The following is a 14,151-nucleotide window of genomic DNA, read 5'->3' as shown; positions in this document are numbered from 1 at the left end:
AAAGGTATGATCCTTGTCCTCAATGAGCTTACAGCAGAAAAACAATAAATTCATTGATGAGTCTAGAACTCTATAGGATATTCCAGATGCTTTAGTCAAAGTAAGTGGATCATTGCCTGAGGCTTGGAAATCCTACACAGTTAGATTTATTTTAATGGAATTTTATCTTTATCTCGAATAGAGACAAATATCACTTTTTAAAGAAATTGCATCCCAGAAGTTTACTTTTAATTTTGTTTTTTGAAATTTAGATTATGTTTTACCATGGAAACCATGCAATAAATGAAATCCAGTGCCCAGATTAGTCCCCATATGCCTGTGTGATCAGTCAGTCCTATAACTCAGGTAAAACACTAACATGACTTAGTATTGAGTTCTGGGTATTGGCAGCAAATGATGATGCATGGTACAGAGAAGGGAGAAGGCAGCTTTTCACTTTTAAATCGCTGCACATGGGTACGTATCCCACTGCCCTCCTCTACTCGCGATTTGTGTTAGCATTTTAGAAACTGCTTTACATCTGTACTACAGTTGAACAAATAAATGAAGTGAGGGGATTGGAGGCAGTTTTCTCAGTGTCAGTAAAAGGAAGTTGCAGATAAACAATATCAAAGGCTCGAATGAGCCCTGTTGTGCTGGATCAGAGCTGGAGATACTAGTGTGAACTCATGCTTATTTTAATATAGATCTATGGGGATCCCTGGGTGGCGCAGTGGTTCGGCGCTTGCCTTTGGCCCAGGGCGCGATCCTGGAGAACCGGGATCGAATCCCACATCAGGCTCCCGGTGCATGGAGCCTGCTTCTCCCTCTGCCTATGTCTCTGCCTCTCTCTCTCTCTCTCTGTGACTATCATAAATAAATAAAAAAAATAATAAATCTTTAAAAAAAAAATAATATAGATCTATGTGTATACATGGGTTGCTCTACATACATATATACCATAGTTCTGTCCTCTGAGAGAGCCCAGAAGCAGTGATACCTAGTATCATAGCATTCAGTACCTAGATGTTGATTTCTTTTTTTTTTTCTTTTTTTCTTTTTTTTAAGATTGTATTTATTTGAGAGAGAGAGAGATCAGGGAGAGGGAGAAACAGACTCCACACTGAGTGCAGAGCCCAGCACAGGGCCTGATCTCATGACCCTGAGATCACGACCTGAGCTGAAATCAAGAGTTGGACTCTTAACCAACCGAGCCACCCAGGTACTCCCCAGATGTTGGTTTCTAAATACCATTCTCCACTTAAGGAAACAGGGTTTCTAGGAGAAATGGCTAATTCAAAGGCTTGGGCAGGGAAAATAACAAGATGTGCCTGGAGTGTTCTATAGTGTCAGAAAGTGAAAAAGTGCTTTAAAAAAAAAGGATGCAGATGAGTCCTAAGGACACAGGAACGAACTTGAAAGAACTAGCAAAGTGCCTGTTGCTGGGGCAATTTGAATAATAAATTAAATAATGGTTTTAAATTCTAACCCAGTGACACCTGGGTGGTTCAGTGGTTGAGCATCTGTCTTCAGCTCAGATCGTGATCTCCTGGGATCCTGAGATTGCCTTCCTTATCGGGCTCTCCCAGGGAGTCTGCTTCTCCCTCCTCCTATGTCTCTGGCTCTCTCTGTGTGTCTCTCATGAATAAATAAAATCTTCTAAAAATTCTAACCAAAAGAAAATAAATCTTCATTAGTCAGCCTGATACAAAGAAGTGACTGAATAAACAAATAAATAGGGGTGACGGTCATATTTTCTTTTTTTTTAAGATATTTATTTATTTATTCATGAGAGACACAGAGAGAGAAAGGCAGAGATATAGGCAGAGGGAGAAGCAGGCTCCATGCAGGGAGCCTGATACAGGACTCCATCCCATGACTCCAGGATCACGCCCCAAGCCAAAGGCAGGCGCTTAACCGCTGAGCCACCTAGGCGTCCTGAAGGTCATATTTTCTTTACAGAAGAATTCGAAATAATAGAAGGCATGAAGAAAATAGATGATCATCATTAGAACACCACGGTAGCAATTGTTGCAAGCAATAATGTAGCACTGATGAGCACTAAAATTAGTGGGTGAAATTTTTTAATTACTGTGGTCGATTTTAAGTTTTATCTCCAAATTCTTTGATACTCCACTCTCCAGAAAGTGGAGCTTAATTCTCCTCCCCTTGAGTGTGAGTTGAACTTACTGCTTCTAATGAGAATAGGTATGCAAAGTCATGATGATATCATATACCTCCAGATCTGATGCAATGAGCAGGGCACTTGAGTCTTATCAAGGGAAGACCTCAAACAAACCCAAACTGAGGAGCTGTCTACATAATATCTGACTAGTACTCTTAAACTGTCAAAGTCATGGAAGACAAAGACCAAGCAACTGTTACAGATTGGAGATTAAGAAAATCTCCTATTATATTGCATTTAATGTGCATATGATATATGATATCATCATGACTTTTACTAGTAGTAGTAACCTTGATCACAGTAATATCTGTTGGTTTTTTTATCACTGTAAAATTAGTACTTTTCACGTTGCATACCTATTCTCATTAGAAGCAATAAGTCCAACCCACACTCAAGGGGAGGAGGAGAATTAAGCTCCACTTTCTGGAGAGTGGAGTATCAAAGAATTTGAAGATAAAACGTAAAATCGACCACAGTAATTAAAAAATTTCACCCACTAATTTTAGTGCTCATATAAAATGCAATATAATATCCTGGATTGCATTCTGGAATCAGAAAAAGAACATTAGTGGAATAGCTGGTGAAATCTGAATAAGGTCTGTTGATCAGTTAATAGTAATGTACTCATATTAATTTCTTAATTTTGATAAGTGTCCCAAGGTTATGTGAGATGTTAACATTAATGGAAGCAGTGTAAAAGATTTATGGGAATTCTACTATCTTTGCAACTCTAATGAAATATAAAATTATTTAAAAATAAGTGTTTTTAAGTTAAATATTCCTGAGGTACATTTTAAATTTCAGAGAATTGGTCATCTGAAACTCCAATAATATAAAATGATGACTTAAATCTAATTACTGTTAGCCTTTGTTTGCGAACATAATGGTCCTAAGTATAGCTCCATTCCTCATACCTTTGTTCTTTCCATATTTGAATTTACATGATAAAAAGGATCATGAATGTTTCTTACAGACAGGTAATTGAAATACCTTATTTATTTCTTTGTTTATTTATTTAAGATTTTATTCATTCATGAGAGACACAGAGAGAGAGAGAGAGGGAGAGAGAGAGAGAGAGGCAGAGACACAGGCAAAGGGAGAAGCAGACTCCATGCAGGGAGCCCAACGTGGGGCTCGATCCCAGGTCTCCAGGATCAGGCCCTCGGCTGAAGGCGGCGCTAAACCGCTGAGCCCCCCGGGCTGCCCCGAAATACTATATTTAAAGTGGGAATTGGGGCACCTGGATGGGTCAGTCGGTTAAGCATCTGACTTAAGCTCAGATCATGATCCAGGGGTCCTGGGGCCAAGCCTCAAGTCAACCTCTCTGATTCACCGAGGGCCTGCTTCTCCTCCCTCTGCCTGCCATGCCCCCTGCTTGTGCTATCTCTTTCTCTGTCAAATAACTAAAAGTTTTTTCTTTAAAAGTGGGAATTATCTGTATTTTTTAAATCCTATGTGTAGTAAGGAAGTTTATGATGATTGAACTGTAAAACTCTGTTATAAAGGATATGTTGTTACAGTCCTCAAGGCACATTATAAAAAGGATTGCAACTCTAGTTCCGAAGAACTTATAATTTGGGGCACCTGGCTAGCTCAATAAGTAAGTAGAGCATGTGACTCTTGATCTCGAGGTGTGAGTTTGAGCCCCACATTGGATGTTGAGACTCCTTAAAAATAAAATCTTAAGAGATTCCTGGGTGGCTCAATCGGTTAAGTGTCTGACCCTTGATCTCAGCTCAGGTCTTGATCAGGTTGTGAGTTCAAGCCCTGCATTGAGCTCCACACTGGGCGTGGAGCCTAATATAAAAAATAAGTAAAATAAAATACTTTAAGAAGAAGAACAACAACAACAACAACAACAGCTTGGGACGCCTGGGTGGCTCAGGGGTTAAGTGTCTGCCTTCAGCTCAGGGCGTGATCCGGGATTCCAGGCTCGAGTCCCACATCAGGCTCCCTACATGGAGCCTGCTTCTGCCTCTGCCTGCCCCTCCCTCTCTCTCTCTCTCTCTCTCTCTCTCTCGGATAAATAAAATCTTAAAAAATAATAATTAAAAAATAAGTAAATAAAAAAGAAGAACTTATAGGGTACCTCGGTGATGTAGTCACTTGAGTGGCTCTTGGTTTTGGCTAGGGTCATGATCTCTGGGGTCATGAGATTGAACCCCACATCAGGCTCCGCATGGAAGCATGGAATCTGCTAGAGATTCTTTTCCTCTCCTTCTGTGCTCCTCCCCCTGCACCTACTCTCTGTCAAATAAAATCTTTTTTTAAAAAAAAGAACTTGTAATTTTTCACTGGATTTTGTAATTTAACATATTGTAAATTATTTTGTTTTCTCTTTTAAAAAATGTCATGTTAGGGTAGCCCTGGTGGCCCAGCGGTTTAGCGCCACCTTCGGCCCAGGGTGTGATCCTGGAGACCTGGAGACCTGGGATCAAGTCCCATATCGGGCTCTGTGCATGGAGCCTGCTTCTCCCTCTGCCTGTGTCTCTTCCTCTCTATTTCTCTGTGTCTCTCATGAATAAATAAATAAAATCTTAAAAAAAAATAAAATTAAATTAAAAATGTCATGTTAGATCCCAATTAGCAGAGCTTTTTTAGTTTTTTGCAAATAAAGATACTGTGAAATTGTATATTTCATAGTATAGTACTAAGAAATATTGAAATGTCTTTAACTTCAGAGTCATTGAATTTTAGTCATAGAATCAGGTTGACATTAACCCCTGGTTTATTTCAGATTCTTCTGTGTGACTCTTGTGACAGTGGATACCACACTGCCTGCCTTCGTCCTCCTCTGATGATCATCCCAGATGGAGAATGGTTCTGCCCTCCTTGCCAACATGTATGACCCAGCACATCTTTGTTTTTTAGTCTTTGGTTTTATATTCCGATTAATAAAACTTCTGGACAGCCACTAAACATTTTTCATTTTCAGAGCATTTTGTAAATACTGTTTACCTTTCATTTAAAGTTCTGTAAATTTGAGACTATTGAAACAATTCTCTTTTATTAATATCTTTTAGGCGTTCTTTTTTTTTCACATTTGTTATAGGCACAAATAGCCCCAAATTAAAATGATATATAAGGGAAGAAATAAGTTTCTTCCTTTTCTTTTATCCCTTTGTTTCATCCTCTTTTTCCTTTCTGCCTACCTCCTTCTTGTCAGTTTTATAGTTGATATTATGAATTTTGTGCCATTACGATGCTACTATGAATAGAAACATGGGTTATATTTCTCTTATATCTTGATTCAGGTGAATTTCTTTTGAAAGTTGAATAACAGGCTATCTTTATGCCACTGCACCCCAGGGGTCCTTTCTCACAGGTCCAGTCTGATTTTGCTTTAAAAATGATAGGCTTTATTGCATCTCCCAGTGAAACAGACTTCCTTGGCTTAGCATAGCTTTCTGAGTTACATTCTTCATTTCTGTTTTGACCCAGTAACCATGTGGCATGGTTTTGTAATTTTTTCCCATTCTCTTTTTTAAAAATAGTGATTGCCACCATTATATTGTACATAGAACCATCTCCCTTAAAAATGTGCGATTCCTAAAACTTTTTAATCACTATAAAGATGTTGAGCCAAATGCTACCTTAAACATTGATTATCACCAGTAAAGTAGGCATAAAATGTATTTCTTAATGAGGCTAGGAGTTTCTCTGATGTGTTACTGCAGAGATACTGTGCTCATATTCAGTTCACTGGAGGCTAAAGCACCTCTTTTTGTAATTAAACACAACGACCATCTTCGTGTTCATTCACTGTGTGACCCCTCATCAGCTCTCAGCATAGCCCAGTATCCATGAGCCAGCATGCAAGGGATAAATGATCATGCGAAAAGTGTTAAAAATGACACTCATGAGGCACCTGGCTGGCTCAGTGAGTAGTGCATGTGACTCTTGATCATAAAAGTTCAAGCCCTCTCTGGGTGTAGTTATTTCTTTAAAATTAAAAAAAAAGTGGCGGGGATAACACTCATGTTTTGCTCTTTCAGAAACTACTGTGTGAGAAATTAGAAGAACAATTGCAGGATTTGGATGTTGCCTTAAAGAAGAAGGAGCGTGCTGAACGCAGGTATTGTGTGATATGTGTGTTAATGTTTTACTTGGGAATTTGATAGTAAAATTATTTTGCAGTATAGGTTAACATATCTATCTAAAGTAAGAATTGGCAAACTGTGACCTGTAGGTGAAATTTGACATGCTTCTTGTTTTTGTATTACTGGGAAATTTTGTTTTTCATTTTTAAGTGATTGAAAAACATCAAAACAAGAATCTTATTTCATGACAGATGAAAATTCTATATTCCAATTTCATTGTCCATAAAAAAAAACTTTTATTGGGACATAGCCATGCTCATTTGTTTATATATTATCTGTTGCTGCTTTAACACTATAGCACCATAGTTGAGTAGTTACAACAAAAACCTTATGACCTGCTGAACTCCTGATCTAAAATATTATTCAAAACCCACTCTGAATAAATATTGGCCCAGTTATTGTGGAGGATATATACCTTACTAAGTACTGTAATGAGTGCAAGAAAATTCTAAGAACTGGTCTAGTTATCCATGTCACCTCTTTGTGTGGGCAGAATTAACACTGGTAAAATAGAGAGCATTTAAATCCTGAACTGTGTCATAAGAGTCATAACTTCTAGTCTTAAGAAACACCTCCCTTTTCAATTTACCACCACAATGTTGTCCTAAAGCAGTTGGAGAAGACTTCTTAAAAGAGGTAAGACTGGAGTTGAACCCAATCTTTAAAAGGGGGCTCAAAATCAGGACAGTAAGTTTGTTTATTTATATTTATTTGTACTTTCTTTGATTAATCTATTGCCAAACAGTCATTCATGCCTACTGTGTATTAGACTAAAGAGAAAAGATGAATGAGACAAAGCTCTCCTTATTTGGAACTAACCTCTGGCAGAATACAGAGGAGCCAGTGATTCAATAAAGTAGACAGATTATGGTTTATTCAGAACAGTACAAAAACACTGTGGAGGGGCATTTTAGTTCTGTTAGGGGTTTGGGTTATCAAGCAAGTCCTTGGAAGATAACATAGGGTTGGACAAGCAGAGAAAGTGTATTTCAGGCAAAGAGCCAAATGCAAGCAAAAATAAAATGTGGACATGAGAAGGGGACAGTGGTAGGAGATGAAGTTGAAAAGTAGATTGAGGCCGAATTGTGCACAGTTTGGCATATCTGACTAGGGAATTTGAATTATTTCTACAGGTACTAGGAGACCCATCAAAGGAGAGATAAGTATAATCAGATCTTTATCTCAGAAAAATGCTCTAGTATAAGAATGAGAGAATTAGGGTTGAGACTGTTGCAGTGGAGATTAGGAGAGCTGGTTAGGCCTGAACTAGGGCATTCCTTACATAATAAAGTAGAGGTGTTAAAAGAGAATTTTCAGAAGCTTAATCAAGAGGATTTGATGCCCATTCGTACATATTGTGAGAAAATCTAAGCAATGTCTCCTGGTTGGTCTTACTACCTTCATTTGCTGCTACTGTAACTTTCACCTGCTGTCTCATAGTCTTCCACCCCAAAATTTAGCTTGCTTTAACAGTCAGCTAGCTCATTTGATAATCCTCTCCCTTTACTCCCCCATACCGTGAACTCTGTAGGTTCAGCCTCCAGTTCCTGTTTTATTCCTTACTAGTCAACTTGAGCTCTCTGGTTTATAATGGATGCTACTTCATTTAAAGGCAAAACTAATCTCTAAAGTTGACTAGGAGATAAAAATACTTCATCTTTAAAAATCAGTTGTCTTAAATACCTTTGTATTTAGAAACTCTGGATAATAGTCTGGTATGTAATTATTAGGGTTATTCTGATATTTATAGTTGTTCCTGTTTCTGTTTTTGACACTAGAAAAGATCTAACTAGGGATGCCTCAAATTAAATCATAATAAAAAATTAGGCATTTTTAAAATTCTTTTTGAAATCTGCCTGCCCTTCTGAGAAATGAGTAGTTTTTTCATATCCTAAAACTGATTTAACTTAGCAGGGTAGGTAGTTATTAGGCTTACTCTTTAAGGGCATGGAAGAAAATATATTCTCTAAAAGTCAAATATAAACCACTTAGCAATTTGTCTGATAGTCAAATTATATCTGCTTGTGTTTTGGAAACTTGTGATGTTTATGCCTTTTATATGTGGAAAGACTGGTTAAAATTTTTTAACAACTCCCTCACTATGGGATATATTGTTACAATCAAGAAATACTTAAAATTTTAGAGATTTATGTTAAAATGTGCCACAATACTTATTCACACTGTTGGTCTCCCATTTACTAATTCATTTACTTTTGCTTCTGCTTTGGATAGTCTCCTTCACTTAAATGTCATCCTTTAAGAGGACATCCATAATTGTGGCTTTAGATTACACACTAAATCCTTTTTGAGATTGCTTCACAGAAAACAGAGCAAAGCTACTATTACAGAGAGATCAGTCTGGCACAAAGCCAGTTAACTGAATTATTGCTGTTATTTGTTTAATTCTCCCCAATAATCTCGTTAACAAAGTTTTCTTTATAGCTCCCGATATATATGAATCCTAGGGATTCTAAACAGCAAAATATGTATATTTCTAAAGTAAATAATATATTAACTGTAAATTACAGGTGATTTCATCTGTTTCTAAAATTGAGCATTTTATTCATCGTTTTTAAAATCTGTGAAAATATTTTTTCTAACACTCATCCTAGAAACTTAGAGCCTTGGTTACTCTCTATATCATAGAATAAGAGCATCTTTCCCTTTGTTCATACATTTATTCAGCATTTTTTTTTTAAGATTTTATTTATTCATGAGAGACAGAGAGGCAGAGACATAGGCAGAGGAGAAGCAGGCTCCTCGTGGAGAGCCTGATATGGGACTCCATCCTAGGACCCCAGGATCATGACCTGAGCCAAAGGCAGACACTGAACCACTGAGCCACCCATGCGCCCCAGATTTATTCAGCATTTAACCAACATTTAGTGAGCACCTATTTTATGCCAGGCAATGTAATCAAAATGAAGTATATTATGTGGTGTCTACCTTAAAGGACTCTACAGTATGATGATGAAGAAGGATTTGTCAATGAGTAATTAGTGACTAGACAGCAACTGTCAACAGAGCTGGAGTTGTGATGCTCTGAAATTTGATGCCCCTTCACCTGGTTTGTAAATATCCCTTCCAGAATTTGGTGCTAGACATTATTTGGGAATTCAAATAGCTCTGTACTTCCAGAGTACTTTTACTAGTGTTTGCTAGCAGAGAGTTGGATTTAATCAGGGTTGGAATTTTCCAGGTAATGTAACAGAGGGAAGGAGAGAAAGAGACAAGGAATTTGAAAGTGTATGCAAAGGAGTATTTATAATGATGGACCATGGAGTCTAAGCCAGGTAAGGGGGAAAGTAAGGACACAAGGGAGTTAATGGATAGTTTTGAAAAGAGGCCAGAGTCGATAGACAGAAGCCCCATTGGAGTCAGGGAATTGTTGGAACCAGTGGACTAGAAGGAGTGAGCCGGAAAGTGAGCCAGTAGAAGTCAGAGAATAGGTTCCCTGAAATGGAATTTTTAGGAGGGTTGTGGTTATTTGTAATGACGACTCCTGGGCCCAGTATGATCATTGAGCCAGGTGGTGGTGAGATAGAATAGAAGATACATTTTTTTCTATAAGATTACTGAGCATTTTAAAAAAGAAAAAAAAAATAAGATTACTGAGCAAAAAAGTGCTGTGATGAAAAATCATAACCTACCTTCAAGATGCTACTCAACTGTTACCACCTAGTTAAAGCCTCAACTTTCTCAGCTCTTCAAAAAAGTTACTCTTTTTCATGTTTCCATTATACCTCTTCATAATGGACTACAATCAGTTGTTAAATAATTGTGAGGACAAGAACCGTGTATTATTTACCCTTAGGATTCCCAAGCCTGACACAAATCATTACCCAAGTATGGTCGATGTGAAGTAAATGTTTTTCAGTTGAGTTGAGGAGATAATAATAATCAAGTGAAAATAGAGATTTTGAGGTATAAAAGAGGAAACTGATACAATAGTAAACTTGGTGTTGAACATGTTAGTAACATATCCATGAAGCCTTCCATGTTAATTCCAGATAGTACTTGTTCTTGGCTTTCCTAGTTTTTAATTCATTTACTGTCCTGTTTTTAATCAGGTTTTGATTAAAATAACTTTATCATTTTCTTACATGCCAATTTTCCACTGAGTAGCTTTATAACCCATCTCAAAAAAGACTAAGATTCTTGTTAGCAGAGCCATGGGTTTCTAGGGCAGTAAAGGCTACATTGAATGCACCCTCAATCCAGTTCCTTCAATGAGGGACATCACAAGTAAAGGAAGAGTGGTCATTTCCATCAGTTCAACATACACAGGCATGTATACAGGAGCTCCATGTATACAGGACAGCTCCTCTGTCCTTAGTGAATTAGATTAACTTTGAGAAAACTAGAAAAAAATACCTATTGTAGATAACAGTTTGTTATGTAAAATTTGTTGAATTAAAATCAACAAAGGTTTGTTTCTTTGATAAGAAATTATGGAAATCTCAGTGTTCCAAATTCATATTTCCTGGAGAAATGTTAACTGACTCTAAAAATAATCTTTGGAGCAAATAGGGTACAGAGCCATGTGGCTGCATTGCCTTTTTTCTTCTCTGCAAATGAATGGTCTTAGTATCATTCACTGGGACCTTTATATGGTTCTATTGTATAGAATTCTTTTTTTTCTATGTTTATTACCATGAGATTATAGTGGTATATATATGAAAACTTCTAGCATAACAAAGATCTAGTTTGTCCAGCATTGAGTTTCTGTGAGTTGCAGTGTGACTCTCCTCATGAAGTTTCCTTGTCTATTTCAGTTTACAGGTTTTATTTCATCAGTATAATTATTCCCAAGGCTATAATTTTCAATTACATCTTTTTAGTATTTTTACTTTGAGAAAGTTTTGTGCCTCCCACAGATACCAATATGATAAGCTTTGTAGACAGTAGCTAACATGTCTGTGACCTAGCCTTTGCTGTTACATGAAATCATAATTTTAGTATTGTCTGCGTTAATATTGTTTTCATAACAATTTTATTTTTAGCAAATCTCAGGTTTGTACATTTTTGTTTTTCACTTAAAGGAAAGAACGTTTGGTGTATGTGGGTATCAGTATTGAAAACATCATTCCTCCACAAGTAAGTTTCTGGTTTGTAGTATTTTTGAAGAAGAGACTGCCGTAATTGTTCTAAAATTTAACCCAGTTTATGTAATGTGAATGGTTTTAAATATATAGTATACCTGTTTTATTAAAAGTGAAAGTTTAGGACCATAAAGAAACCACCCAGATTTTCCTGTTTTCTGTTGGTTATTAGAAACTTCAATATTTGTTAACAGTTGGTTTCTTTGAAGAAATATTGTTTTACATTTATTTGTCTAATTTCTAATTAAGGATATCTCATGAGTGAAAGTACATGTAAGATGGTTTCCATTTTCATTCAGACTTAATTAAATCACATGCTTAAGTAACCTGTTTTGGTTAGTTACTTTCCTTCATCATCATGCTTCTTTTTCTAAATCCATTATTTCATTGATTCAGATATTTCACTAAATATCTTCTATGTGTTAAATTTAATTATTTGTTAAAAAAATTCATCAGTGGAGAAACTTCATCACAGTTGTTTTAAAAGAGGTAATTATAAATTTAAATATAAGAATTTAATACAGAAGTTCTTTTTTTTGATCATCAGTACTCTTTTTAAATCTCTTTACTTAGTATTGCCGTGTTCATTCAGTTTTTTGGGGGGGAATCACCTCACTTTTTTTAGATCTTTCCCATGTACTGCCAGACAGATATTAGAAAACTATTTCAAGAAATTTTTTCTGGACTCATAACCTATATATATATTATCATATTTTTAAACCAGGAGCCAGATTTTTCTGAAGATCATGAAGAAAAGAAAAAAGACTCGAAAAAAGCCAAAGCAAACTTACTTGAAAGGAGGTCAACTAGAACACGGAAATGTATAAGTTATAGGTATGAAATATATAGAAATGGTTACAACGAAAGAGTATAAAATGTTTTTTTTAATTATACAACATGACCCAAAAGTATATGCTTTTTCCCTTTGTAATGATCAATAGTGATTATATCCGTTACTTACTATCTTTAGAATCATACAGCTTTAGAGCAGCCAGCATGATCTTTTCTAAACCTAAATTTGCTCATGTCATTCTCTTCTGCTTTCTGCATTCAAATCTACTTTGTCAGATTTCTATAGCTCTTGGGATAAGGATCGATGCTTTTAACAAGGCCCCTACAGGCACTGCCTAGTCTGCTGTGTACTCAGCTTTTCAGCTTCGTCTCATCCACATTTTCCCTCTGTCATTATTAGCCAGTCTTCTTTCAACTCTTTTGCACATATTTTTTACTCAACCTAGGATTTTCCTCCTGTTTTTACCTAGTTAACCTTCTCTTGATCAAATCTATTATATGCCCTCATAACAACCAATTCTTCTCTTTGAAAGCACTTATCGTGGTGATTGTGATTTTAATTATTAAATTAATATTTGTCTCCCCCACTAGACTGTTAGCACGAAGGTAAAGACCATGTCTATTTTTCACAGTCTTCTGCCCTTTACACATGTTGCAACATGTCCTTGAGAAATACTGTTTGCTGTTAACTGCATCTGGCTTTATTTGTATCTGTCATTCTATCTGGATGAGTGGATACACAGAGTTTTACTTTTTCAGAATTTATGTTAAGGAAAGGCTAAGCTACAGCTGCAGGGTGGTTTTTCTTTCTTTTTTTTTTAAGATTTTATTTATTCATGAGAGACACAGAGAGAGAGAGAGAGAGAGAGAGAGAGAGAGGCAAAGACACAGGCAAAGAGAGAAGCAGCCTCCATCCAGGGAGCCCAATATGGGACTCAATCCCGGGACTCCAGGATCACACCCTTGGCTGAAGGCAGGCGCTAAACCGCTGAGCCACCCAGTGATTCCCTGCAGGGTTGTTTTTCATAACCTTGTTTGTAATTGTGAAAAACCTGGAAGTAAACTTTTAACTAAATTATGATACATCTGTAAGGTTTGATACATACTATTAAAATCTATGTTGTAGAAGAATTTTTAACCTGGAACTTGGGAGTCCTCTGAAATTAGATATAAAATTTTATGTTTGTGTGGATATGTATTTTTTTCCTAAAGAGGAAATCCATAGCTGCAATGAGTTAACTCAAAAAGCAAATATTTGGCTGTTAAACTCTTGTTAATCCATTGTGTGCTTTTAATCCAACACTGTCCGATAGAATTTACTATGGTTATGGAAATGTGCTATTTCTTTACTCTCTAGCACGGTAGTCAGTAGCCATATGTAGCTATGGAGCATTTAAAATCTAGCTAGTGAGGAACAGAATTTTTCATTTTAATTTAAATATAGATAGCCACACGCAACTAGTAATTACCATATTTTGCATAGTTTTAGACAAGTCACTTTATCCCTTTGGTCACCTCAGGTCTAAAGTGAAAGGAGTTTTGTATGTGAAGAAATCTTGGAGGGGATCGTCTAGACTTGTCAAAGATTCTTTAAGTTAGGGGAAACAGCCCTTGTGAGAGATAGATAATTCTAAAATTCTGACCATCTGTATATGGATTTTGGTAATAAATATGATCTTTGATGACAATAATAGTGTAGTCCTCACACTTAAGTTTTTTTTTTTTTTTTTTTTCACACTTAAGTATTATTACTAGAATACCAATTCAACTTACTTTGCTGTGTGATTTGTATAGTGAGAGGTTGGCAAACTATGGCCTGTGGAACAAATCTCTGCTTACTGCCAGTTTATGTAGATATAGCCCATGACCTAGGAATGGTTTTTATATGTATAAATGATTGAAAAAAAAAGAGCCAGAAAAGAAAGTTGTAAGATGATTACATGAAATTCAAATCACAGGGTCCATAGATAGTTATACTGGAACACAGCCACAT

At 36.4% G+C, this 14,151-nt stretch overlaps 1 protein-coding gene across 3 annotated transcripts in view; it reads left to right on the top strand.

The window, feature by feature from the left end:
• RSF1 (remodeling and spacing factor 1) overlaps positions 1-14,151 on the top strand; it is a 155,646-nt gene that overhangs the window by 127,090 nt on the left and 14,405 nt on the right. For all 3 annotated transcript variants that reach the window (XM_041729815.1, XM_041729814.1, XM_041729816.1), the window contains 4 exons: positions 4,902-5,006; positions 6,160-6,239; positions 11,307-11,361; positions 12,091-12,200. In XM_041729815.1, coding sequence (XP_041585749.1) covers positions 4,902-5,006; positions 6,160-6,239; positions 11,307-11,361; positions 12,091-12,200 — 350 coding nt within the window. The remainder of the gene's footprint in view (positions 1-4,901; positions 5,007-6,159; positions 6,240-11,306; positions 11,362-12,090; positions 12,201-14,151) is intronic.

This window comes from Vulpes lagopus, chromosome 15 (assembly GCF_018345385.1).
Source record: "Vulpes lagopus strain Blue_001 chromosome 15, ASM1834538v1, whole genome shotgun sequence".
NCBI lineage: Eukaryota > Metazoa > Chordata > Mammalia > Carnivora > Canidae > Vulpes > Vulpes lagopus.
Note: the sequence above shows the minus strand (reverse complement) of the source record. Positions and strands in the feature narration are given on the sequence as shown.